The sequence below is a fragment of the Xiphophorus couchianus genome, chromosome 12, assembly GCF_001444195.1.
Source record: "Xiphophorus couchianus chromosome 12, X_couchianus-1.0, whole genome shotgun sequence".
NCBI lineage: Eukaryota > Metazoa > Chordata > Actinopteri > Cyprinodontiformes > Poeciliidae > Xiphophorus > Xiphophorus couchianus.
Window position 1 is genome coordinate 22,351,043 of NC_040239.1, and position 25,817 is coordinate 22,376,859.

Genomic DNA, 25,817 nt, shown 5'->3' on the forward strand with positions numbered 1-25,817 from the left:
CAGATTTAGAAGTAGACGAAAGCTACATAGTTTGTTAAAAACTGTGACCTGCGCTGAAGTAAATAAAAGAGAGTAGTTCAAAAACATACTGAGAGTGAAAATCCTCCCTAAAGGTGAAGACATATCACAGATTTCAAAAGAAAATAAAAACGGGAGACCGCGGATAATATAGGAAATAACGCCCCCTTCATTCCGGAGTGCAATGGTCCCATTACCAAATAAGGTTCATAGCTTATTTGGTAATAATAAGGTATGAATCTTATTATTGAGACTGACAGTGGTCCGTCTCCGCCCCTTTCTGTTTGCTGCAGCGAGGTCCTTCTCCTGCAGTTTGATCTCCATTTCCAGTCACCAGATCGGATGAAGCAGCATCCATGTAATACATGCATTCAACCAGTAGGGGGCGGAAAACAACTCCTCCTGTTTGGTGGAGCAGCAGAAGAAAAGCGGTTTATACACGGAAGCAAAACCGCGACGTAAATCGTACAAACTGTCCTGACTCGTTTGTTTCTTGGGATTGAGTTGAGAGGACTGGACAGATTAGATTATACAGATTTGGTTTACATTTCACCGGGTGGTGGACGCAGCGGACACAATGCGGACGGCTTTGTTGTCACTTTCTATTTTACTGCTCTGCGTGTTGGTCGCAGGTGAGTGAAAGTTTGTGTAGTTTAAATAACAGTTTGTGTAGTTTAAATTATTTAGTATTTTAGTTAGAAATATGAGTCACTGTTACGGAAACCAAGTGTTGCGTCTGAGCTAATATGAGCCATTGGTTTGTGGTTTTTTTTTTTATTACGTAATGTGGCTGTTGGTAAAAAATAAAATGCACAGTGAGATTTGACAACAAGCATGTTGAATAAGAAAATTTCAGAAATGCGGATATCCCCCCAAAAGCTGCCATATTATCAGGTAATTACAAACCAGAACGACCTGAATGCTCAAACTCATTAAAAATACAAGTTATTAAGGTCACTTTTTCACTTCGGTCAAGCCAGTCGACTTTATATTTATAGTGAAAGTAAGAATATTACACCGCAGTGAAGTTAGTTTCAAGTCGGATATTCGATATTCGAGCTCCGCGGAGTAAGTGGCGTTTAGCTCAAGGTTGATCCGATTTATGAACGTTACTGTCGGCCAGCGGTTCTCTATCGCTCCCGGCCGCAGCGCCCGAAGGTTCACTTAGGGACTATCAACAAATTACCGAACCAAACATTCCTATCAAAGAAATGTTAATAAATGCCTTGAATTGTAACCAACTAACTAATTGTCATTGCTAATTCATGCTTTTACATGAGCCAAAATAGCATCTATAAAATTTTAAAGTCATATACAATATTTTCAATAATTTTAATATTAAATAATATAATGTTTTCTTCAATAGCTTCCAGGTCATGTGACCTAATGACTCAAAATCACTTTGAAATAATTACAATAGTCTCTATAGATGAGGCACAGACATTTGATTTCCATTTTTAGCCATTTTCCATTTTTTATGAATTTTTTTTGTCAAAAATGAGGGTTTTTCTTCAATAGCTTCCAGGTCATGTGACCTAATGACTCAAAATCACTTTGAAATAATTACAATAGTCTCTATAGATGAGGCACAGACATTTGATTTCCATTTTTAGCCATTTTCCATTTTTTATTAATTTTTTTTGTCAAAAATGAGGGTTTTTCTTCAATAGCTTCCAGGTCATGTGACCTAATGACTCAAAATCACTTTGAAATAATTACAATAGTCTCTATAGATGAGGCACAGACATTTGATTTCCATTTTTAGCCATTTTCCATTTTTTATTAATTTTTTTTGTCAAAAATGAGGGTTTTTCTTCAATAGCTTCCAGGTCATGTGACCTAATGACTCAAAATCACTTTGAAATAATTATAATAGTCTTTATAGATAAGGCACAGTCATTTGTTTTCCATTTTTGATTAATTTTCCATTTTTTATTAATTTTTCTTGTCAAAATTGAGGGTTTTTCTTCAATAGCTTCCAGGTCATGTGACCTAATGACTCTAAATCACTTTGAAATAATTACAATAGTCTCTATAGATAAGGCACAGTCATTTGATTTCCATTTTTGATTAATTTTTTTTGTCAAAAATGAGGGTTTTTCTTCAATAGCTTCCAGGTCATGTGACCTAATGACTCTAAATCACTTTGAAATAATTATAATAGTCTTTATAGATAAGGCACAGTCATTTGTATTCCATTTTTGATTAATTTTTCATTTTTTATTAATTTTTTACGTCAAAATTGAGGGTTTTTCTTCAATAGCTTCCAGGTCATGTGACCTAATGACTCAAAATCACTTTGAAATAATTACAATAGTCTCTATAGATGAGGCACAGACATTTGATTTCCATTTTTAGCCATTTTCCATTTTTTATTAATTTTTTTTGTCAAAAATGAGGGTTTTTCTTCAATAGCTTCCAGGTCATGTGACCTAATGACTCTAAATCACTTTGAAATAATTATAATAGTCTCTAGAGATAAGGCACAGTCATTTGTTTTCCATTTTTAGCCATTTTCCATTTTTTAGGATTTTGTTACGTCAAAATTGAGGGTTTTTATTCAATAGCTTCCAGGTCATGTGACCTAATGACTCAAAATCACTTTGAAATAATTACAATAGTCTCTATAGATGAGGCACAGACATTTGATTTCCATTTTTAGCCATTTTCCATTTTTTATTAATTTTTTTTGTCAAAAATGAGGGTTTTTCTTCAATAGCTTCCAGGTCATGTGACCTAATGACTCTAAATCACTTTGAAATAATTATAATAGTCTCTATAGATAAGGCACAGTCATTTGTTTTCCATTTTTGATTAATTTTCCATTTTTTATTAATTTTTTTTGTCAAAAATGAGGGTTTTTCTTCAATAGCTTCCAGGTCATGTGACCTAATGACTCAAAATCACTTTGAAATAATTACAATAGTCTCTATAGATAAGGCACAGTCATTTGTTTTCCATTTTTGATTAATTTTCCATTTTTTATTAATTTTTCTTGTCAAAATTGAGGGTTTTTCTTCAATAGCTTCCAGGTCATGTGACCTAATGACTCAAAATCACTTTGAAATAATTACAATAGTCTCTATAGATAAGGCACAGTCATTTGTTTTCCATTTTTGATTAATTTTCCATTTTTTATTAATTTTTCTTGTCAAAATTGAGGGTTTTTCTTCAATAGCTTCCAGGTCATGTGACCTAATGACTCAAAATCACTTTGAAATAATTATAATAGTCTCTATAGATGAGGCACAGTCATTTGTTTTCTATTTTTGATTAATTTTCCATTTTTTATTAATTTTTCTTGTCAAAAATGAGGGTTTTTCTTCAATAGCTTCCAGGTCATGTGACCTAATGGCTCAAAATCACTTTGAAATAATTATAATAGAAATAATCTCTATAGATGAGGCACAGTCATTTATGTTTTATGTTTTTATTTTATAATTCTTAGGAATATTTTCCTTAAAGTTTAAGATTGTTGCTTAATAGCTTTCAGATTACGTCATAAAATGACTTCAAATCTCTTTGAAATCATTCGAGTACACTTTATACATCACACATAGCATCAATGCCAAACAAACATATTACATTTTCATTTTCCACAGATATTTTCAAAAAGTATTTTGAACAATAATGAACACAGTTTCTAGTTTCAAGATTAACTACACAATACACATTTCCAACTGCCTTTTTTTTTCTTTTGAAATTCTGTGCTCTTCATATTCATGCACAGGGCATGGTACCATCGGTCACAGTTGTCACACTGGATCTGTTCACAAATACAAGAAAATATACATGTTTAGCAGTACTGAACTTACTCATCTCCTGTCACACAGTTTGGTGTTTACTTGCTTGTCATTTGTTATATAAAACATTTCATGGCTCCCAAGAGTTATTTCCTGTGTCTACTTCTGAAATTTACATTGACAACTCTTGATTTCTCACCCAGTCTGTCATTCCAGGGCCAGACCCCGGGGCTTTGTATGCAGCGCACATCGCACACCAACAGTGGTCATCGAATACTGTAATCAATAAGAAATATACAGCATAATATACAGCATATTCAAACAAGATATATATATATATATATGTATATATATATATATATCTATATCTATATCTATATATATATATGTATAAAACAAAATAGCTAATTATTTCAGAAAATTCATTTAAAATTATTAATACTTGGAGATTACTTAAAATACATTTGTAAAGTAACTTCTCTAAATTATCAAGGTTGCATATCGTTTAGGTATTTTTGTCTGTTTGGATTGGCACTGTTGGTGGTTTATATTTTGTTAAATGGAATTTGCATTTTGTAATGTTTTTATGTTTTTATTGACCTCACGGGCTGCAGGAGCTAATGAGGGCAGACCCTATCTAAGTTGACAGAGTCATTGAAACAGTGAATTAATCGAACTGTCAAGATGTGCTTGTCACAAAGAAATCAAAACTTAGTGTTCCCCAGCGAAAGCAGCGAGATCTGTTTAGTTTTGTTATCTTTATTGTAAGTTCATGTTTTGTATTCCAATGTTTGTATATGTTTTAGTTTTCACATTTATTGAGGTTATTGTGGTGACTTTGATGATGGTGGTTGATCTTAATCAAATAAAATAAAAAACCTTAAATTCACCAGTCGAGACTGGTTCAGTAATGAAAGAGATGGGGAGATTCTAAAATATATATGTGTGTATGTTTATGTATTGTAAGTCGAAATGAAAGACATGCACATATGGTATACCTGATGCATCAAGGATTTGAAGAGCGAGAGTTCTTCTTTCACTTTTCATTGCCTTTTTTGTTGTGTCAAAATCTACATCTGGCATCAGAGGGAAGGCTTCCATCCAAGCTTTTGCCATCTAAAGAAAAAAAAAAGTTTTTAAAGACTTTTTTTATTGCATTATAATGCATCAGACTTAAACATTCATGTGGACATATATAGTGTATCCACATATACTAAAACAGGTATGTTTGTTAGTACAGATACCTGTAGTGAAACATCTAAATGTTTCAACATTTAGAAGATGATGGAAGAAGTGTAATTACAAATACTGTGTGGCATGTTGCACTGACCCCAGTTATGGGCTACTGTTGGGGGAGTCTGTATTCCTCCAAGTGAATACACACTCTTTCCACAATTCCGAAAGCCCATTTTAACTAACCATAGAGACTGTATTTGATGATAGACAACTTTTCTCTATAATAATTACACAGTGTCCACACTTGTATAACAAAAAACATGAACTCGTTAATTTACTTTGACTACAATAACTCCACAGCTGCTTCCGTCTTGTTGAATAGGGTGGCGCATTGTCCCCCCTTTCCATTGGATCCCAACCCAGTCTGTTTTTCCATGGCATGTCCTTCTCATTTTGAAGTATTCTCTGGATAACAAACAAAATGATTTGTGTAAGAGCAATTGTATTCTGTAATTACGCTCATAAGACAACTCACGCTTTCCTCTTATCAGTTTCTATTAACAACAACAATGTTAAGTTTATTGAAATTAATATTTACATAAATATTTAAATTAATGTAAATATTTTTTACACAATATATTTGTAAAAAATATTAAGGATAATATATTTCCATAATGTATTCTTAAATCTGAATGTCACATACATTAAGATTTTTAACTCAATCTCTATGTGGTCACTTTGCAAATTTATTAATTTTTAATACATTTTAAAAATTTATTAGAGCTTTATTTACTGTATTCTTTTAGCTGCCTTTTGGGAGTCCACAAGCTCAGATGATACTTGTGCAGGATCTATTAGGAACACAGTTCTGGCTTCTGCATTGATGTACTAAAACAGATCAACAAAGGAAAGGGGCATAACAAAGAAAAATTTCATTAAAACTAATGTGAATATGTCATGCTCTATCCAAACCATAAAATGAAAAAATATTTATTATAGACAAAAAATTACAAACCAGCAACTTCCAGTGATTGTTGTTCACAAGGACAAATGACAGAACTGCTTCATAGTTGTCAAAGTTTACCTGAAATGGCATTTAAAAATGTTCAAAATTTAAATGTTAACATAAAGAAAAACTTTAAGCACATGTCTCGCAATTAATCTTTTCCCACATGTCAGTATTTACTTTTACTTAAAATTTTTCTTTTCAATGACAAGGTGTTTTAAAAATGATAAAATAATCAATACACTGTTTTACAAGAATTAAGGTGTTAAATATTGCCCTGTACAGGCTGCTGTGGGATGGTGTAAAGCTTGCAGTGATGTTGATGTTAGTTAGTAGGACACATACAAGATATCAAATGAAATTACTTAGCCAAGATTAATGTGGGTGCAACTAGATCAAGATTCTTACTTCTACTTTATTAAATGATTGACATTTACATTACTCTGAAATCCTATATGTAGTGTCTAGTACAGAATTTTTTTTAAAATGTGGAATTAATTATGTAATGTTTTCTAAAGAAGTTGTCCAGCCTTACTGCCATGTTCAGCTCTTCATTTGCATGGATAACCATATATATGACACTTATATTTGGAACTTGCATGGCAGTGAACAATTACATTAATTTTGTCAAGTGTTTCAATGTTTAAAACAGCTAAGTAGTCAGTAAAACATGGCAATTCTTTCAGAAGACTCTTTTAAAACCAACCCAGCTTTTAATTCAAACCTTTTCAAAAAACTAAATCTTGTTCTTCTTTTTATCAACAAGCACACATATTTGCCAAAAACACATTACATATGATTTCATGTTAGAAGTAATTTTGTTGTCAATTTTGTAGCTCTGTGTAAATGATGTGTAACTGTGAAAGTTCTGTTCATTCATCTTATAATGACATAATATAGCAACAAAGAAATCCATTACCTTTGGTAAACTTTGTCTAGGAAGCTCAGTTCTGTCCCCGAACAAAATCACACCAGCTGAGTAGTGATTCAGGATGTAGAAGGTGTCCATGACTCCCAATGCATGGGCAGCCACATGCAGAAGGCTTTCAATGATCTGCACAAGGAATATCAGCATTTCCACATATTAAACATGCATCCAAAAGTCTTCTCATACAAATCTCAAAATTGGTTTGTATTAATATTGAAAATGAAGATGTTTTATAAATGACTGAAACAAACACATACCTCCCCTGTCAACCACTGATATGGTCGAAGAGTGCACAAGTCAGAATGATGAATCACAATGCTCCGACCTTTAATCTGTGACGGAACAACTGCTACTACAACTTCTGTGTCACTCTTTTTCCAAAGCAAGGTTAACTGCAAATCAGATATACAAAGAAAAAAAAATCAAAACATTTGAAAGTAATACAATAAAAATGTATATTTTACAAAATTTAAATAATACTTTATGCTAACAGCCAGCCATAATAAAGACAAAATCTATACCAGACTGCAATACATAGATGTCAATTATGTTATCCCATGTTAACCACATTATGAAATTGTGAAATGCAGGCTATTATTACTTGTTTACTTCTAATGAAATTTCAGAAATGAATATTACAAAAAAATTTTATCAGATAATTTCATTGTTTTTAACAAACTAATTCTTTATGTGGAACTGCAACAGAGCCTCAAAGGCAGGTGAAACCTTACCTGTGATTCTTTATTATTATCATCATCATCAGCTTTGGTGATTTGTTTGTTTGTGCCTTTGGAAGTTCTGGGATTGGGTAATGTCTTTGGGGGATTGAAATACTTGGATTTGGTCTTTGTCTGACCAGCAGAACTTTCCCTCTTGTTCCATTTTTCTTTGGGATCATCCGCCGGTTTAGTCAAAACTCTGACAGTTTTGTCCAGAAGTTTGTCTGGCAGACCATGCTGCATAACATGTTCAACATACCGACCTTGTAAAGATGTATACAATTTTGTGATGAAGTCTGCTGGTCTGAGGTACTTTTTTTTGGCCAAGATGTTCTTTTTTACCAAGCCAAACCACAGCTCCACATGGCAGTTTGTTTCTCTTGATTTGCTTGTTTTATTTGTTGCAGCAGATGTGGGTGTTTTGTACCGTGTTAAGTCGCCAAGTAACATTCCGCTCCACAGTGGGATGATTCCCATGCAGTTCTTCACAAGCACATCAACTATACCAGGACAGCAGTAATGATTTTCTGTGATCTCTGATTCCTCGGACAGAATGTCAACCTGAGCTTGGTCCCGTAAAACTTGGAAAGTCTTTGTAAATGGTGAGTTAGCAATAATGCTGTTGCTTTTGTCACTTTTGCTGTGTTGTGCTTCTGCTGTATGCTGGCCATCTTCATCTTTCTCTGACTTGTTGTTGGAGATACAGCTGTTGAGGTATGCTTGACTTGTTTGTACTAAGGGGTTGCAATGTTTTGCATCAAATAGTACACACATGTTGTAAAACACCTCCATGGCAAGTTGGAGGTTATTGCAGTTTAAAAGGGATGCAAAACAATAGCTTGCATACTCTTTTAAGCCTCGATCACGGGTCTTTTTCCCAAAAGCTTGTGTAACAGCCTTCATAATATGGGCAGAGCACAAGTGCAATACTGTGAAGTTTTTCATTACAACTTTATGTTCATGCACAATCTCAAACGCTCTATGTAGGTACTGTGAAATATCCTCCTTGTTAAAGGCTAGTAGCACACTATTAATGAGAGCCCAGCTGTAGTCAGTTTCTATCTGTGCTATTTTGATTTTGGTAGTGTGGGTCAGTTTTCTGTTGAATTCCATCAACCAGTGTGAAATGGAAGGAACAGTATGGCTGTTGGTCAGTAGCTCAGTTATGGGCAAAGGAGGTTTGTCCTTGCCCATCCCTGGCAAAACCATAGCATAATACAGAATTTTTTTTTCCTGACCAGGTATTTTTTGTACAACACTCCCTGTGGCATCAAGGTGGGGGGTAACAGGTGATGAATTTCTTAGATGGTGGGCCAATATCTGTAATCCAGTGTCTGTTTGTAAATGCACTGCAAAAGGGTCAATGTGAAGTTGTTGGAAATATCCCTTGGAGTTTGAATTAATGCTTGTTTCTTTAATCAGTTTTTGTGTTAACACGAGCTCAAGTATTATGTCATCATGGAGTCTTGTACTCTTCTTTAATTCTGATGAAATTTTTCTTAAAACATCTTTAGTGAGGCTTTTCGTAATGTTCCCCGCTGTGATTTCTTGGATTGGTGTCTGCCTCAACTTTGAATAGTAGTATTTACTGACACCATCTGCTACAGCTTTGGCTATCTTACCTCTTTTTAAGTATTTTGCTGGTCTGAATCTCCATTCTTTTTTACGGTGTGTCACCGAACCAAGCCGTTTCACAATAAAAGAGATTTCGCTGTCAAATGGTTTAGGGATGTTCTTCTTACTAAAAGTAAATTTTAGTCAATTTTGACGTAAAAAATTAATAAAAAATGGAAAATTAATCAAAAATGGAAAACAAATGACTGTGCCTCATCTATAGAGACTATTATAATTATTTCAAAGTGATTTTGAGTCATTAGGTCACATGACCTGGAAGCTATTGAATAAAAACCCTCAATTTTGACGTAAAAAATTCCTAAAAAATGGAAAATTAATCAAAAATGGAAAACAAATGACTGTGCCTTATCTATAAAGACTATTATAATTATTTCAAAGTGATTTAGAGTCATTAGGTCACATGACCTGGAAGCTATTGAAGAAAAACCCTCATTTTTGACAAAACAAATTAATCAAAAATGGAAAACAAATGACTGTGCCTTATCTATAAAGACTATTATAATTACTTCAAAGTGATTTTGAGTCATTAGGTCACATGACCTGGAAGCTATTGAATAAAAACCCTCAATTTTGACGTAAAAAATTAATAAAAAATGGAAAATTAATCAAAAATGGAAAACAAATGACTGTGCCTTATCTATAAAGACTATTATAATTATTTCAAAGTGATTTTGAGTCATTAGGTCACATGACCTGGAAGCTATTGAAGAAAAACCCTCATTTTTGACAAAAAAAATTAATAAAAAATGGAAAATTAATCAAAAATGGAAATCAAATGACTGTGCCTTATCTATAGAGACTATTGTAATTATTTCAAAGTGATTTAGAGTCATTAGGTCACATGACCTGGAAGCTATTGAAGAAAAACCCTCATTTTTGACAAGAAAAATTAATAAAAAATGGAAAATTAATCAAAAATGGAAAACAAATGACTGTGCCTTATCTATAAAGACTATTATAATTATTTCAAAGTGATTTTGAGTCATTAGGTCACATGACCTGGAAGCTATTGAAGAAAAACCCTCAATTTTGACGTAAAAAATTCCTAAAAAATGGAAAATTAATCAAAAATGGAAAACAAATGACTGTGCCTTATCTATAAAGACTATTATAATTATTTCAAAGTGATTTAGAGTCATTAGGTCACATGACCTGGAAGCTATTGAAGAAAAACCCTCATTTTTGACAAAAAAAATTAATAAAAAATGGAAAATGGCTAAAAATGGAAATCAAATGTCTGTGCCTCATCTATAGAGACTATTGTAATTATTTCAAAGTGATTTTGAGTCATTAGGTCACATGACCTGGAAGCTATTGAAGAAAAACCCTCAATTTTGACGTAAAAAATTAATAAAAAATGGAAAATTAATCAAAAATGGAATACAAATGACTGTGCCTTATCTATAAAGACTATTATAATTATTTCAAAGTGATTTAGAGTCATTAGGTCACATGACCTGGAAGCTATTGAAGAAAAACCCTCATTTTTGACAAAAAAAATTAATAAAAAATGGAAAACAAATGACTGTGCCTTATCTATAGAGACTATTATAATTACTTCAAAGTGATTTTGAGTCATTAGGTCACATGACCTGGAAGCTATTGAATAAAAACCCTCAATTTTGACGTAAAAAATTAATAAAAAATGGAAAATTAATCAAAAATGGAAAACAAATGACTGTGCCTTATCTATAGAGACTATTATAATTATTTCAAAGTGATTTTGAGTCATTAGGTCACATGACCTGGAAGCTATTGAAGAAAAACCCTCATTTTTGACAAAAAAAATTAATAAAAAATGGAAAATGGCTAAAAATGGAAATCAAATGTCTGTGCCTTATCTATAGAGACTATTGTAATTATTTCAAAGTGATTTTGAGTCATTAGGTCACATGACCTGGAAGCTATTGAAGAAAAACCCTCAATTTTGACGTAAAAAATTAATAAAAAATGGAAAATTAATCAAAAATGGAAAACAAATGACTGTGCCTTATCTATAGAGACTATTATAATTATTTCAAAGTGATTTTGAGTCATTAGGTCACATGACCTGGAAGCTATTGAAGAAAAACCCTCATTTTTGACAAAAAAAATTAATAAAAAATGGAAAATGGCTAAAAATGGAAATCAAATGTCTGTGCCTCATCTATAGAGACTATTGTAATTATTTCAAAGTGATTTAGAGTCATTAGGTCACATGACCTGGAAGCTATTGAATAAAAACCCTCAATTTTGACAAAACAAATTAATAAAAAATGGAAAATTAATCAAAAATGGAAATCAAATGTCTGTGCCTTATCTATAGAGACTATTATAATTATTTCAAAGTGATTTTGAGTCATTAGGTCACATGACCTGGAAGCTATTGAAGAAAAACCCTCATTTTTGACAAAAAAAATTAATAAAAAATGGAAAATGGCTAAAAATGGAAATCAAATGTCTGTGCCTCATCTATAGAGACTATTGTAATTATTTCAAAGTGATTTTGAGCCATTAGGTCACATGACCTGGAAGCTATTGAATAAAAACCCTCAATTTTGACAAAACAAATTAATAAAAAATGGAAAATTAATCAAAAATGGAAATCAAATGTCTGTGCCTTATCTATAGAGACTATTATAATTATTTCAAAGTGATTTTGAGTCATTAGGTCACATGACCTGGAAGCTATTGAAGAAAAACCCTCAATTTTGACGTAAAAAATTCCTAAAAAATGGAAAATTAATCAAAAATGGAAAACAAATGACTGTGCCTTATCTATAGAGACTATTATAATTATTTCAAAGTGATTTTGAGTCATTAGGTCACATGACCTGGAAGCTATTGAAGAAAAACCCTCATTTTTGACAAAAAAAATTAATAAAAAATGGAAAATGGCTAAAAATGGAAATCAAATGTCTGTGCCTCATCTATAGAGACTATTGTAATTATTTCAAAGTGATTTTGAGTCATTAGGTCACATGACCTGGAAGCTATTGAATAAAAACCCTCAATTTTGACAAAAAAAATTAATAAAAAATGGAAAATGGCTAAAAATGGAAATCAAATGTCTGTGCCTTATCTATAGCGACTATTGTAATTATTTCAAAGTGATTTTGAGTCATTAGGTCACATGACCTGGAAGCTATTGAATAAAAACCCTCAATTTTGACGTAAAAAATTAATAAAAAATGGAAAATTAATCAAAAATGGAAAACAAATGACTGTGCCTTATCTATAAAGACTATTATAATTATTTCAAAGTGATTTTGAGTCAGTAGGTCACATGACCTGGAAGCTATTGAAGAAAAACCCTCAATTTTGACGTAAAAAATTCCTAAAAAATGGAAAATTAATCAAAAATGGAAAACAAATGACTGTGCCTTATCTATAGAGACTATTATAATTATTTCAAAGTGATTTTGAGTCAGTAGGTCACATGACCTGGAAGCTATTGAAGAAAAACCCTCATTTTTGACAAAAAAAATTAATAAAAAATGGAAAATGGCTAAAAATGGAAATCAAATGTCTGTGCCTCATCTATAGAGACTATTGTAATTATTTCAAAGTGATTTAGAGTCATTAGGTCACATGACCTGGAAGCTATTGAAGAAAACATTATATTATTTAATATTAAAATTATTGAAAATATTGTATATGACTTTAAAATTTTATAGATGCTATTTTGGCTCATGTAAAAGCATGAATTAGCAATGACAATTAGTTAGTTGGTTACAATTCAAGGCATTTATTAACATTTCTTTGATAAGAATGTTTGGTTCGGTAATTTGTTGATAGTCCCTAAGTGAACCTTCGGGCGCTGCGGCCGGGAGCGATAGAGAACCGCTGGCCGACAGTAACGTTCATAAATCGGATCAACCTTGAGCTAAACGCCGCTTACTCCGCGGAGCTCGAATATCGAATATCCAACTTGAAACTAACTTCACTGCGGTGAATATTACCATGAGCACATTGCAAAATGATCTCAAGGAATTGGGGCTGAACAACAGTGTGGTCATAAGAGAACAATGTTAGTCAGAAAAAGTTTTTTAGTTGCAAGGGAGCATAAGGAATGGAGTCTGGAGCAATGGAAGAAGATTACGTGGTCTGATGAGTCCATACATATCCGCCTCAGGGTAAGAAGAGAAGCAGACAAAAATGATTCTGGGCGGTGCTGCGATCTGGGGTTGCTTCAGTTGGGTCAGGTTTAGGTTCAACGACATCATGTGGCCAAAGAAGGAGGTCAGGTGACTCTCTAAATACAAGTTATTTAATCAAAGGGGGGATTCTTCCCTCATGGCATGAGCTTATTCCAAGATAACAATGCCACGATTCATTGGGCAAAAATTGTGAAAGAGTGGTTCACGGAGCACGAGACATCGTTTTTGCACATGGATTGTCCACCACTGAACCTTAACTCTATTGAGAGATTGTTAGTGTTCACACATTTCGTCTCCAAGGTTTAGAATCACAGCAGATGCACAGGACAGAAAGCCTCATCTCCTAAATCATGTGCAGTAATAAACAATAAGATTAAATTTTAATGTCTTTTTTTTTCACTAGTGTGACAATTATTTCACAGCTTCACCTGAGTGTGGTTTTTGTTTTGCCATTTTCTTATGGCTCATTATGCTGAAAAATAATCAGCTTTCAAACAAAGAAGTTGAAGTGTTATTAAATCATGTATTCACAGAGACTAAAAGAAAACTAGAGACCAAGCATTAATACTTACAGCAGGGTGACAACTATTTCAAACTGTTATTTTAGAAAATACTGTGATACAGTCCGCCTCATAGACTAAATGAACAGAAGCACATTGCAGTTTAAATATTTGCCTTTAAATGACTTTGATGGACCTCTCAAGTTACCGGAAAGAGGCAGAATGTAGATTATTTCCTGTTCTAGATGCAGACGCCCACCGATGCAATCTGCGTAGTCAAGTAGATCATTCAAAGACTGTCACTAATCCAGTATACGACAAATGTTTCAGTTGCAGATTTAAAACATAATGTGCATAATTACAATAAAAAAATAGACCTTTAGCTCAGTTCACCTTATCCATATGCATTGCTGTAAAAAAAATGGTTTGGCTTTTACAGCTTTCTATTGTTTTTGCTTTTTTGTACATGTTTAATATCATTGTATAAATATTATCAAGGATCACCTAACTAAATGCAAATGCAGATTTTATATTATTATTTAATCTCTTAAGGATAAAACAATTTGCATCTTAACCCTAATGTGTTGGCTACACATCAAGTGGTTACAATAACTGCCAATGTGTCTTTATCATTGGTGTGCGTGAATTTTGGCCCTCTCTTATTTGCCGAATTGTTTTAAAGGTAACACATCAACATTTAAAGTCCAGACTTTGACTACACCATTCATTTTGTTTGTTAGAACTATTCAGAGTGACATATTACAGTACCTTACAATCCCCTTGGGATTAAGGATACAGACTAAGGTTACAGACTTTCAAAACTTTCTGGTTGAGAGCAGAATTCATTATTGTAAACAATATTTTGTCCAGGTGCTAAAGCAGTCGACAACCATTGCACTGCTGCCACCATGTTTAGCTTAGGTAGGATTATCCTTTCCTGAAACAATGTTTCACACCACATGTAATGGAATACACACCTTCAATAGTTTTCCACTTTTGTCTAATCAGTCTTTTAGAGTTTTGATATCATTAAAGAGACAAACGTTTTTGTTCTTTTTGCTACTAGTTGTAGTATTTTTATGCTTTTTTACTGTACAGGTCAGACAGTTGGGCTTAGGCATGGCTCATGAAGTTTTGTGGTAATTCGACTAAGTGATGGTTTAACAAGGGGAGTAGGTACTTCTTTCACATAGGGCCAGCTTGTCTTGGGTAGCTTTTTTTTTACTTGATAATAAAATTGCCATTTAATAACTGTTTTAGAATTATCAAGTTTATTTTTCTCTGATATCATGTAAGTTTAATGATCCAAAATGTTTAAGTGTGATTAAAAATAGAGGATACTGTATGTTGTGGCCATTTTTGTTGAGTTTTTATATGGTCTGTCCACTGTTGTTTTTTCTTTAAAAACTTAAGACTATGGTTGAGCTAATTTTGTATCTAAATCCATAGTTAACTTTTAGATTGTGGTTAATTTTGATAACGTTTTGATCCTCTCATTAAAAGACTAAGATCACGCCCAGTGTCGTCGTTAACCATTTGGGTAACCTAAGCCAAATGCTGCCCCACAAAGTTTAATCCTTTGTTGATCATAGTAGCAGTTTTTTCTTCCTTCCAGCAAATTTCAAATCGTTGTGGACTTCCATCAATTGTTTCCACACAATTCCCTGCTGTTTTATGACAGTGTCAATACTTTTTATCACGTAGGTCAAAATGAACTTCACTAATAAATGATGATTACTCATTCCCTCTAAAACTAATAGTCCTCATTTCATTGCGGGAGTCATTCCAAACTTAAGACAGATTTTTTTCTCAAAATCTGTCATTTTCTGATTTTTTTTTTAATCATTCTTTTTAAAAATTGCTCTCTGTCAGTACATTTTCTTTTACCTCAACTTTCACTGATGATATTGTTTAAAGTTGTGTCCAGCGTCACCCAAAGAATGTTAAGTTTTTTCTATACATTCATACTTTGATTTTGGATAATGCAGTGAGCAAATTAGAATTGCAAATAAAATATGCAGTAAAAATGTGAAGCATAGTACTCAGTGTATGGTGCTTATTTTACCTCACTTTCTGTAAGTAACTGTAGATTACAAATGACTGTGCAATGCTGTATAGTAATGTCTTGAGTATTTCAGTTTATGTCACCAAGAGCTGACTTCCTTGCATCAGAAAATACTTCCAGAATGAAATGTCATAATGAAGCCTTGGCAAAGCCATTCGATTAACTTGTACATTAACACGATATCAGGACTTTTAATTTTAATTACACCGATACTTTCATTGACACAGACTCATTTCTCATGTCTTTGTTGTTTTTGCATTTATAATTTTTCATATTTATTTGTTCAAAGCAGTTTGTCGCTCCAGTAGTTAATGTAAAATGATACTTTGATGCAGTTTTTGGTAAGCCTGTCGTGATAAACAATAAATCAATTAATCGCACAATAAATTAAAACTATCAACCTCATTTTAATTATCGGCTTTATCATTTCTTCCGGCCTTTTTCTCTTTCTGTTGATGACACTGAATGAAAAAAGGCTCAGCTCCGGTGCTCTCCACTGACCCCCCCTTCCTCATTTCCTTAGTGTAAAACGAAACGCACACTGCACGATCTTAGAGTTTTCAGCCGATTGTCGGCCCATTTTCAAAACCTGAGAGTCCACACATTAGCCGACAGAAATCCTAGGTATAAGGGTTCGATCGGGTTTGATCCTGTCGTGTGGTGTCCAACAATGGGCACAAAATAATGGCTACAAGTCCAGTGAACTAATTTTAAAACCAGACATTAATCAATGCTTTACTACAATCTACCTGCAATGCATGTTGCTCTAGTGTCAGCGTTAAGTCCTGCCTGAATGAAAATCATTATAACCTATTTATGTCCCTTATATCACGTTAACGAAGGTTTATCAACTGCGGTAGCAATTTCGCTCCAACTCCTCCCCTTGTCATTTCTATATTCTTTGCACCAAATGTTGAATAAACATTAATGTTGTTTCCACATATCATCTCCAATGTCCGCTGGACTACAGGTTGCAGCGTGTCAGCTGTTTGGAATTCCTCTCTGTAATTTCCCCTCAGAAAGCACTATTGCATCAGGTGATGTGCCCATCTTCTCTATTTAAATCTAATTATTACTGAAGGGCAATATGATATACAGACTTCATAATCTGCACTCTTGGTTGAATGCAGTATTTATTTCCACTTTGGCTTTATGTTGTTTAGTTTTTAATTCAAGTACATTTTTTGTTAATGGAGACTGAGAATATATTTTATTATTGTTTTTGGTTGTTTTGTTTAGTTTGTTTTAGTTTCCAGTGTTAAGTGTTCTTTTGAAAATAAAGTGTATCTACTGTATCTTTGGCAGGAAATCGCATTATTACATCATTTCCATTAAATCAGTGTAAAAAGGTCTTTAAACAATATTATCGTTTATCGCAATAATTTTTGAGACAATTAATTGCTCAGCAAAATTTGTTATAGTGACAGGCCTAGTTTTTGATCTACCAATGGCAGAATAATTTAGAAGGTTCTTCCTGTTTCTTTTCTTGTCTATAGCATTATTTGTGCCACCAACTTGAGTGCTGTAGTGACCAGTCTGCATATGCAGTGAGACTGATCTGAGTATGTATATCTCTGTGAGTGAACAATAATTTGAGGGGTGTGCATTTAAATCTCACACAATCTCAGTCAATAGTGTTCTGGCATACACTCAACTCTTGAGAATCCTCGCTCCGCCACATTTGTGTCAAACTTAAGATGTCTACTTGGCTCTGTACGCTGTATGTGAACGTATGTTCAGACTGAGTGCTCTCAGATGATGCTCAGAGGAAGAAGCTAGGATTTGGCCCAACTTGATTTTGAGGCATAATGTAACAAACCATAAGAAGAGGGGCAGCACAAGGAGACTCTAGACAGGAGATTAATCTTTATCTAGAGCAAAAATTGTACTTTTGTGTACATGCCTTATCTATTTTTATTATGATTGTTACGATTACTAAAACTATAACATTCTATGAGCTGAATGTTTTGGTGCCCATGTTACCGGCCCCAGACCTAGGGGGAATCTGGGCCGGCACAAGCGATGCACAGGCAGGATGCGCTGTGGATCTGTGAATGATGAGGAACAGACACGTTAATACGTTGTGCCTTGCTCTGCTGGCAGCGGTTTATTATTAACTCCAACAGTCTTAAACATTCAGTCATTCTATTTAAACACAAATATCAAACTATCCTTGAGTTGACACTATCCCAAAACATCATAACATTGGGATAGTATTCATGTCAAAATACACTGTCATAGTCTTTCACTTCAAAACAGCTCAAATACAATTGACCTCTTGGTTTGCAATATTGTTAATAACCTGAGTCATACAAACAAATACTCTTTTGTAAAATAAAATAAAGTGCAACATAATAACCCATTACGTGTGTCTGCCTCTGAGTGTATATGTCGTTCATTGCAAAATAAACTTAATGTTCATCAAAATAATAACTTCCCATCACCAAAGACAGTAATAACTCTAATGCCCATTCATACCTTCAGCCATTAGCTCAGATACCAAAAAGTAAACGTAAACGAATACGATGTTCTCTTTCACCCGCACATCTGTACATCCCAGGGGCTCTCTGTAATCAAGCCGTTAAAGAACTACTAACGGTAGCCATTATTCGACTCGACAAAACAAATCAAATACTTTTCAGAACCCGGATCAAGTTCTCTCAAAATGTTACTATAATGTCACAGACAGTTCACATTACTTTCAACATCTTTAAGAATGTTTAGGAATAGTTATAAATAGTACCTGTGAATGATGAGGAACAGATACGTTAATACGTTGTGCCTTGCTCTGCTGGCAGCGGTTTATTATTAACTGCGCATGCGCGGGCAGACACTATAGAAGTTTCCTCGTTTGTTCATTCACTCACAGTAGCGCCCTCTACTGACTAGGTAGTCATTGACATGAGTCAGCTAATGTTAGACAGTTGTTCTAATCATCTTAAAATAATCTTTTCAAAAATGGGGGTGTCTGTTTTAGTAACACATTAATTTCTAGATCCACTACACCCACCCCAGGCATTTGGGCCAAGAAGTGGGCAGGGCATGTTTTGTTTGTTAAATGTCTGGTTGGATGATAGATTTTTTAGGATTTTCTGAATTTGAAGGATCAGATTAGGTTCACTTACTTATCGGTTAACTTTTGCAAGAAATCAAGTTAGAAGGACATTGAGCAATAAACGAGCTGTTGCCATGCGGGAGGTTTCCGTGATATTTTGTATTTAATTGCTGCTTTTTCTTTTCTCAGGGGCTCCAACAGGTGTCAAGACATCTGCACCAGAAATTGGTTCTCCAAAAAGTAATTCTGGCAGTGACAAGGGTACGCAGGGAAAGGAGAATGTAGCTGGTAAAACCGACAAAGACACAAATACAGCCGATACGCAGGGAAAGGAGAATGTAGCTGGTAAAACCGACAAAGGCACAAATACAGCCGATACGAAGGGAAAGGAGAATGTAGCTGGTAAAACCGACAAAGACACAAATACAGCCGATACGAAGGGAAAGGAGAATGTAGCTGGTAAAACCGACAAAGAAACAGATACAGCCGATACGAAGGGAAAGGAGAATGTAGCTGTTAAAACCGACAAAGAAACAGATACAGCCGATACGAAGGGAAAGGAGAATGTAGCTGGTAAAACCGACAAAGACACAAATACAGCCGATACGAAGGGAAAGGAGAATGTAGCTGGTAAAACCGACAAAGACACAAATACAGCCGATACGAAGGGAAAGGAGAATGTAGCTGGTAAAACCGACAAAGACACAAATACAGCCGATACGAAGGGAAAGGAGAATGTAGCTGGTAAAACCGACAAAGACACAAATACAGCCGATACGAAGGGAAAGGAGAATGTAGCTGGTAAAACCGACAAAGACACAGATACAGCCGATACGCAGGGAAAGGAGAATGTAGCTGTTAAAACCGACAAAGAAACAGATACAGCCGATACAAAGGGAAAGGAGAATGTAGCTGGTAAAACCAACAAAGACACAAATACAGCCGATACAAAGGGAAAGGAGAATGTAGCTGGTAAAACCGACAAAGACACAAATACAGCCGATACGAAGGGAAAGGAGAATGTAGCTGGTGAAACCGACAAAGACACAAATACAGCCGATACGAAGGGAAAGGAGAATGTAGCTGGTAAAACCGACAAAGAAACAGATACAGCCGATACGAAGGGAAAGGAGAATGTAGCTGGTAAAACCGACAAAGACACAAATACAGCCGATACGAAGGGAAAGGAGAATGTAGCTGGTAAAACCGACAAAGACACAGATACAGCCGATACGAAGGGAAAGGAGAATGTAGCTGGTAAAACCGACAAAGAAACAGATACAGCCGATACGAAGGGAAAGGAGAATGTAGCTGGTAAAACCGACAAAGACACAGATACAGCCGATACGAAGGGAAAGGAGAATGTAGCTGGTAAAACCGACAAAGAAACAGATACAGCCGATACGAAGGGAAAGGAGAATGTAGCTGGTGAAACCGACAAAGACACAGATACAGCCGATACGAAGGGAAAGGAGAATGTAGCTGGTGAAACCGACAAAGACACAAATACAGCCGATACGAAGGGAAAGCACCATGCAGGTCATCAATCTGACAATCCAGGGGATTCAAGAACGACGGAGGATGAAAACAGTCATTTCTTTGCCTACTTCGTCACCGGAGTTGTGCTGGTGGTCGTTCTCTACATCGCTAAGCACAACAAGCGCAAGGTACTTTAAACATACAATGAAACTGAACTTTATGTAACTCCATATTGTTGTGTGAAAGAGCCCTGAGCACAGTTAGACTACAGTTCTCTTATTGACAGCTAGTCTATGGGAACCTAAATCTAATTTTTGTAAGACTGATCAAAATCGTAATTTTTTTATTTATTTATTTTTTATCCAGATTATCGCCTTTGTTTTGGAAGGGAAGAATTCCAGATCCACACGTCGACCTAAATCTTCAAATTACCAGAAGCTGGAACAACATGTAAGTTGTAGCAACAATGAATTACGACAAACCATCCTACTGCACAAACTCAGTCTGAAGGAGAAAATCTTTACCTTTTTATTTAGAAAAGTCTTTCTACAAAATGTGAGATTGTATATTTTTATGTTTAATTTTTTAAAAGAATCAATTGACATAATGAGAGATTGAAAGAACAACAATAAAGAACAGTTTGCAACTGAGTTATGCTTTAGCTTTATTCTGAGAGGGGAATAAAAAGGGAGTTGGAAAGAAGTATTTATCTGCCGACTTTTAGCGCCACCACAGTCACAAAACAGGATGAAGGTCCTTATTGCGTCTAAAGTCGAGCTGTTGCCACTTACACTTACTGAACTAGCTGGATCTCTGCAGCTATACAGTTCGGACCTCATTCCTCTCGGCTTCATTAACAGAGAATTTGTAGCAACTGATTTGAATGGGCTCTCTGTCCTGGCCCAGGTAACTGACTAGGCGGTTCCAGTCTTTGGACCACACTGGAACAGGATTAACAATACGACAAGGGAAGCACCTCTGGATAACATGCTAACATGAATATCAAGAACCGCTTCATCAGGAGCCAGAAGCAGGCGTACTGGGAACAGCAGCTTATCAAAACATTGCAAATGGTATTTTAAAACTATCAAGTTTAGTTTGAGTTCCGATTGTTTTGTTTTTTTTTCTTTTCAACTTAAAATGAAAAAACAAAAATGCTAATAATCTGATGGTAAAAGTGTTCATGCAGCATTGTTTAAATTAACATTTAAACGATGTTAATTTAAGGTGAGGATTTTAGAGAATTTTTTTACAGGGATAATACTGGATAGTACCTCCATGCAAAACTGTCCTTCCAATATCACTAAAATACAAAAAATATGAAACATTTATTATGAAGTAATAACAAAACTCTGTCTGGTCTTTTGGGTGATGGAATCCAAACCAGTTCTTCTGCATGACCTTTAGTGGAAAAGCCAAACATCTGACCATGATGAGACAAAACCTTCTTGATGTACTCTATTTTCCAGTCTGAAGCCCCAGATAAACTTGTTGGGAGGAGACATCAAGAGCGACTGATCGACCAATCAGAAATGGACTTATATTACCTTGAGCTCTATCTGGTTTTAGACAGCTAGTGCAAAAAAATAATGTTGTTGTAGTACAGTGAAAACGTATTTTTATGTTTATAGATTTATTTTTTTTGTTTTGTCACACTTAAAGGTTTAATTTCTTTAAACACATTTTAATATCAGACAAGCATAGCCAGAATGAAAACAAATAAAACACCATTCAAATGATTTCATTTATTAAACCAAAGAAACTGACCAGGCCCAGCAGCGTTTTTTATTTTTAATCAAATGGGAAGGTTTTTGAGCATGTACAGTTTGTTTAAGGTCAGTCGCAGTTTAATCTAGACTTTAACTAGGCCGCTCCAAAGCCTTCAATTAGTTTTCCTCTTTTGATTCTTTAATTTGAAATTCATAGGTGGACTTCAAAATTCATCCGGGTGCTGAATCAATAAAACACTCCCAGACCATCACACTGCCACCGCCATGTTTAAGCATTGTTATGATGATCTTTTTCACCACCTGCGTGGATGAGAGGCTCATCAAATCCAATCAAATTTTGTTGACTTTCAACTATTTTTCTTTCAGATGTGATCCAAAGCTGCCCAGAGAAGCTGAGAAAACGGCTTTAGTAGACTGCGAGTGGATACAAATCAGGGATCTACAGTAAATAAAACGACCTGTTAAATGGACATTCTTCTATTCTTGACTTCTAAATGTTGAATGACTATGCAGACGACACTGATGCCTTATTGGGAAAGGGAGGAAGTTAGAGGGGGCTGAGGTGGAGGGGAGTAAAAAAAGGAAGTTATGTGAAATAGGCTTGCATTAAAAAAAGGAAGTTATGTGAAATAGGCTTGCATTAAAAAAAGGAAGTTATGTGAAATAGGCTTGCAGTATTTTGCACTGCTTTTGCAATCTGGCCTGTCGAAGGCCCTCACTCAGGGTGTAGAAGTAGCAAATCAGTTGTCTGCACTTCCGTCTTATTTTATGATACTGGACAGATTTCAACATGCACCTGAATAAGTCGTCAATGTCATGTTTCTGTTTAAATGCCTTTATTTGTGCTGTTTCCTTAAACAATCTGTTTTGGAGCCACTGTTAAAATCTTGTCAGTCCAGATATAGCATGCTTGGCCAATGGTGACTTTTGGGTGTTTTTTGTTTTTTTTGTCTCAACTTATACCACTTGATGGGTTGGATCTGTTGTCCACAATATATTGCTTCTACCTTAAATTGCATTTCTAGGGTGGGATTTGGCTGCAGCCTCTATGTTTTGGTTCTTTCAGGAAAAAGATTGCTCTGTACACATGACATGACCACTAAAATAAGAAGTTTGTTCTTTCAACTTGAATGGATTTGTTTTTGTATTTAGAAAAAAATGCCATACCTGTGCCAAATGATTTAAGAAAATATTGTGATTTATTGTGCTGCTGTCTTTCTTTTTTTTTTTTGCCTCATACTTTCAGTAATCTTTTTTTTTCTAGCAAGTTTTGGTGAAAGAGAAAATATTCTGCTGCTTCCTGGAAGCCATGTTTGTAGTATGCTAAACAGTTAATCTTTTTAGTCCTCTGAGTTTCAAAAAGAATTGTATAGACATTCTGCTATTTTACTTCATATCAAATATGAACAGCTGACTGCTTCTATTAAAATAAAAGCTATTTTTTAACTTTCTTCTGTCACTTTTTTCTCTTAGAATACTTTAAATAGCACATCTCTAATTTAATCCCTGTCATCTGCAAAAAGGAATGGGCTAAAAGGGCTAAAAACTGCAAAATTACATTATCATTCCAGGATGGAAAAAAAAGCTTCTTAATATCTCTGGTTAAAGTAGATATGCACAGCATGACTCTCATCTGGATGTTGAAAACAAGACATTTTATTATAAAATGTAATATCAGGTTTTGTCTGCTCTGGTTTTAAAAAATGCCCTCAAATATAACAAGATTGCATGCTAGTCTTGCATTATTTTAGCAGACACAGTACCTTGCAGAAGTACTTAAACATCCTGAACTTCCCCATATTTTCTCAAATTTACAACCTTAAAGTATTTCATTGATATTTTACTTTGTGTTGGTGTCAGGTACACCAACACAAAGTAACAACTTTTTAAGAGTTCAAAGCTGGTAACTGTAGCGTTCATTTGAAGCTGAGTTGATGCTTTTTTCTTTATGTACCTTTTGCTCTGACAGCAGTTTTCCGGTCCTCACAGATCATACATCTAGATTCTGACAACATTCTGAGGCATGATTGTGCTTTGATCTGAAGTTTTCTGTTGTTTGAGGTCGTTCTGCTGAAAGGTGAACATCAGCAAGTCTTTTGCAGTCTGACACTGGTGTCCAATTCCACAAAGGTCGGCATGTAAGGGTGGGCCCTATTGTTTATAGTTCATCGTGATACATTTCTTATAATTCTGATTATTATTGTCATGACAAATTCCAGTTAATGTTTAACACCCCCCAAAATGTCCATACTGTGGGGATTGTTAGCTTTACATTTTTTTCCCACTGTTTATTCAGTGAAACTATCAATAAATTTGAAAACTTGACTAAATGCAGTTGTGATTTGCAGTGAGACAAATCACTATTCTTTATGTGACTGGTATCCTAAAGATGCTAATTACCAGTAGGAATGTTTTCCAAGAGCAGTATTTGTGCTTGTGGTTCCATGATTGCTGTGACACCACCGCAGCCATGCAGTGACCTAAAAAAAACAGCAATAAATAGTTCTTATTGTCAATTTTGTTGTAATAATAATGCATAGGGCTTTGACAAAAGCATTACGAAATAGTAAGAGCGATGAAAGGTTCCATACCATAGCTTAACTTGTAAAATGTTTCAATACCCCTGAACGGTCATCTTGATGGACCTAATGCACAAGTATGCAAATAGTTAGTGTAACATTTGGCTTGAATTTCAGCATCTGTAATTTTGTAACTAGTTTCTGATGTAATCTAATCCTAACCTAATAACTATGTCATTGTTGACAACGGGACATTTTGAACATTTATTCAATAATCAATATCCTATAGAAATTTTTAAGTGGCCACCTATCTATTGTCTTCTGCTTAACCAAGATTGGCTAGCAGGTCCTGGAGGGAAACCCAGACAAAACTCTCCAGCACATTCTGGGTGTTCCCAGGTGGGATTGGTGCCTTTTGACGAAACTGAAGTTGGTTAAAAATTCTAGCTTACGATTCGGGAAATGGCTAAAGGGCGATTCCACCTAATTTTTCAATAGCTTCCGCATCTTGGATCGACTCTAGTTTAAAAACTACCAACACCTAAACGCTTCAAAACTAGACTGGATTATTCTGCTCTAGTAGCAGAATATTTAAAACCATGTTTGGGATTTGTGAAACTTTTATCTGATTTGTGAAACTTCAATAAAGGTTGATTTTACCACTTTTTTGCATCAGGATCATAGCCTACAAGAACTACTCCAGCTCCAGAACTACAACACCTAGAGTCTTCAAACCTAGACTAAATTATTCTCAACTAATAGCAGAATATTTATAACCATGTTTGAGATTTGTGAAACCTTTTTCTGATTTGTGAAACTTCAATAAAGGGCCATTTTCACCCTTTTCTTTCGGTCGCGGTCACACGAGATCTGCTCTAATTCCAAAACTACAACACCTATAGGCTCTTCAAACCTAGACTAGATTATTTTCAACTAAAAGCAGAATATTTAAAACCATGTTTGTGATTTGTGAAACTTCAATAAAGTAAGTTTTTTACCCTTTTTTGCATCTAGCTCACATTAGAACTGCTCTAATTCCAAAACTACAAAACCTAGACACTTCAAACCTGGACCAGATTATTCTGCTCTAATAGCAGAATATTTC

The 25,817-nt window shown here is 34.6% G+C and overlaps 2 protein-coding genes and 1 long non-coding RNA gene across 6 annotated transcripts; 1 reads left to right on the forward strand and 2 right to left on the reverse strand.

The window, feature by feature from the left end:
* The first annotated feature begins 429 nt into the window (after positions 1-429).
* tgoln2 (trans-golgi network protein 2) lies at positions 430-23,643 on the forward strand. Its single transcript, XM_028032927.1, has 4 exons — positions 430-650; positions 19,174-20,651; positions 20,830-20,913; positions 22,560-23,643. Exons 1-4 carry the CDS (start codon positions 596-598, stop codon positions 22,563-22,565), a joined length of 1,623 nt encoding a protein of 540 aa, XP_027888728.1. The 5' UTR covers positions 430-595; the 3' UTR covers positions 22,566-23,643.
* LOC114154119 (uncharacterized) lies at positions 3,416-9,333 on the reverse strand. 4 transcript variants are annotated; one of them, XM_028032924.1, is made up of 9 exons: positions 7,603-9,333; positions 7,129-7,263; positions 6,863-6,997; positions 5,953-6,021; positions 5,731-5,825; positions 5,276-5,402; positions 4,760-4,877; positions 3,961-4,037; positions 3,416-3,784 (listed from the first exon to the last, which is right to left on the reverse strand). In XM_028032924.1, the coding sequence occupies exons 1-9, from the start codon at positions 8,797-8,799 to the stop codon at positions 3,674-3,676; spliced, it is 2,064 nt and encodes a 687-aa protein (XP_027888725.1). In that variant the 5' UTR covers positions 8,800-9,333; the 3' UTR covers positions 3,416-3,673. The 4 variants fall into 4 exon arrangements, 3 of the variants coding, with proteins under 3 accessions (XP_027888725.1, XP_027888727.1, XP_027888726.1); XR_003597496.1 differs by lacking the exon at positions 5,731-5,825; XM_028032926.1 differs by lacking the exon at positions 7,603-9,333 and having other exon boundaries at positions 7,129-7,581.
* Positions 23,413-25,312, reverse strand: LOC114154122 (uncharacterized). Its single transcript, XR_003597497.1, has 2 exons — positions 24,785-25,312; positions 23,413-24,673 (listed from the first exon to the last, which is right to left on the reverse strand). It is a non-coding gene; the product is annotated as an uncharacterized LOC114154122 (long non-coding RNA).
* Between the last annotated feature and the right edge of the window lie 505 nt (positions 25,313-25,817).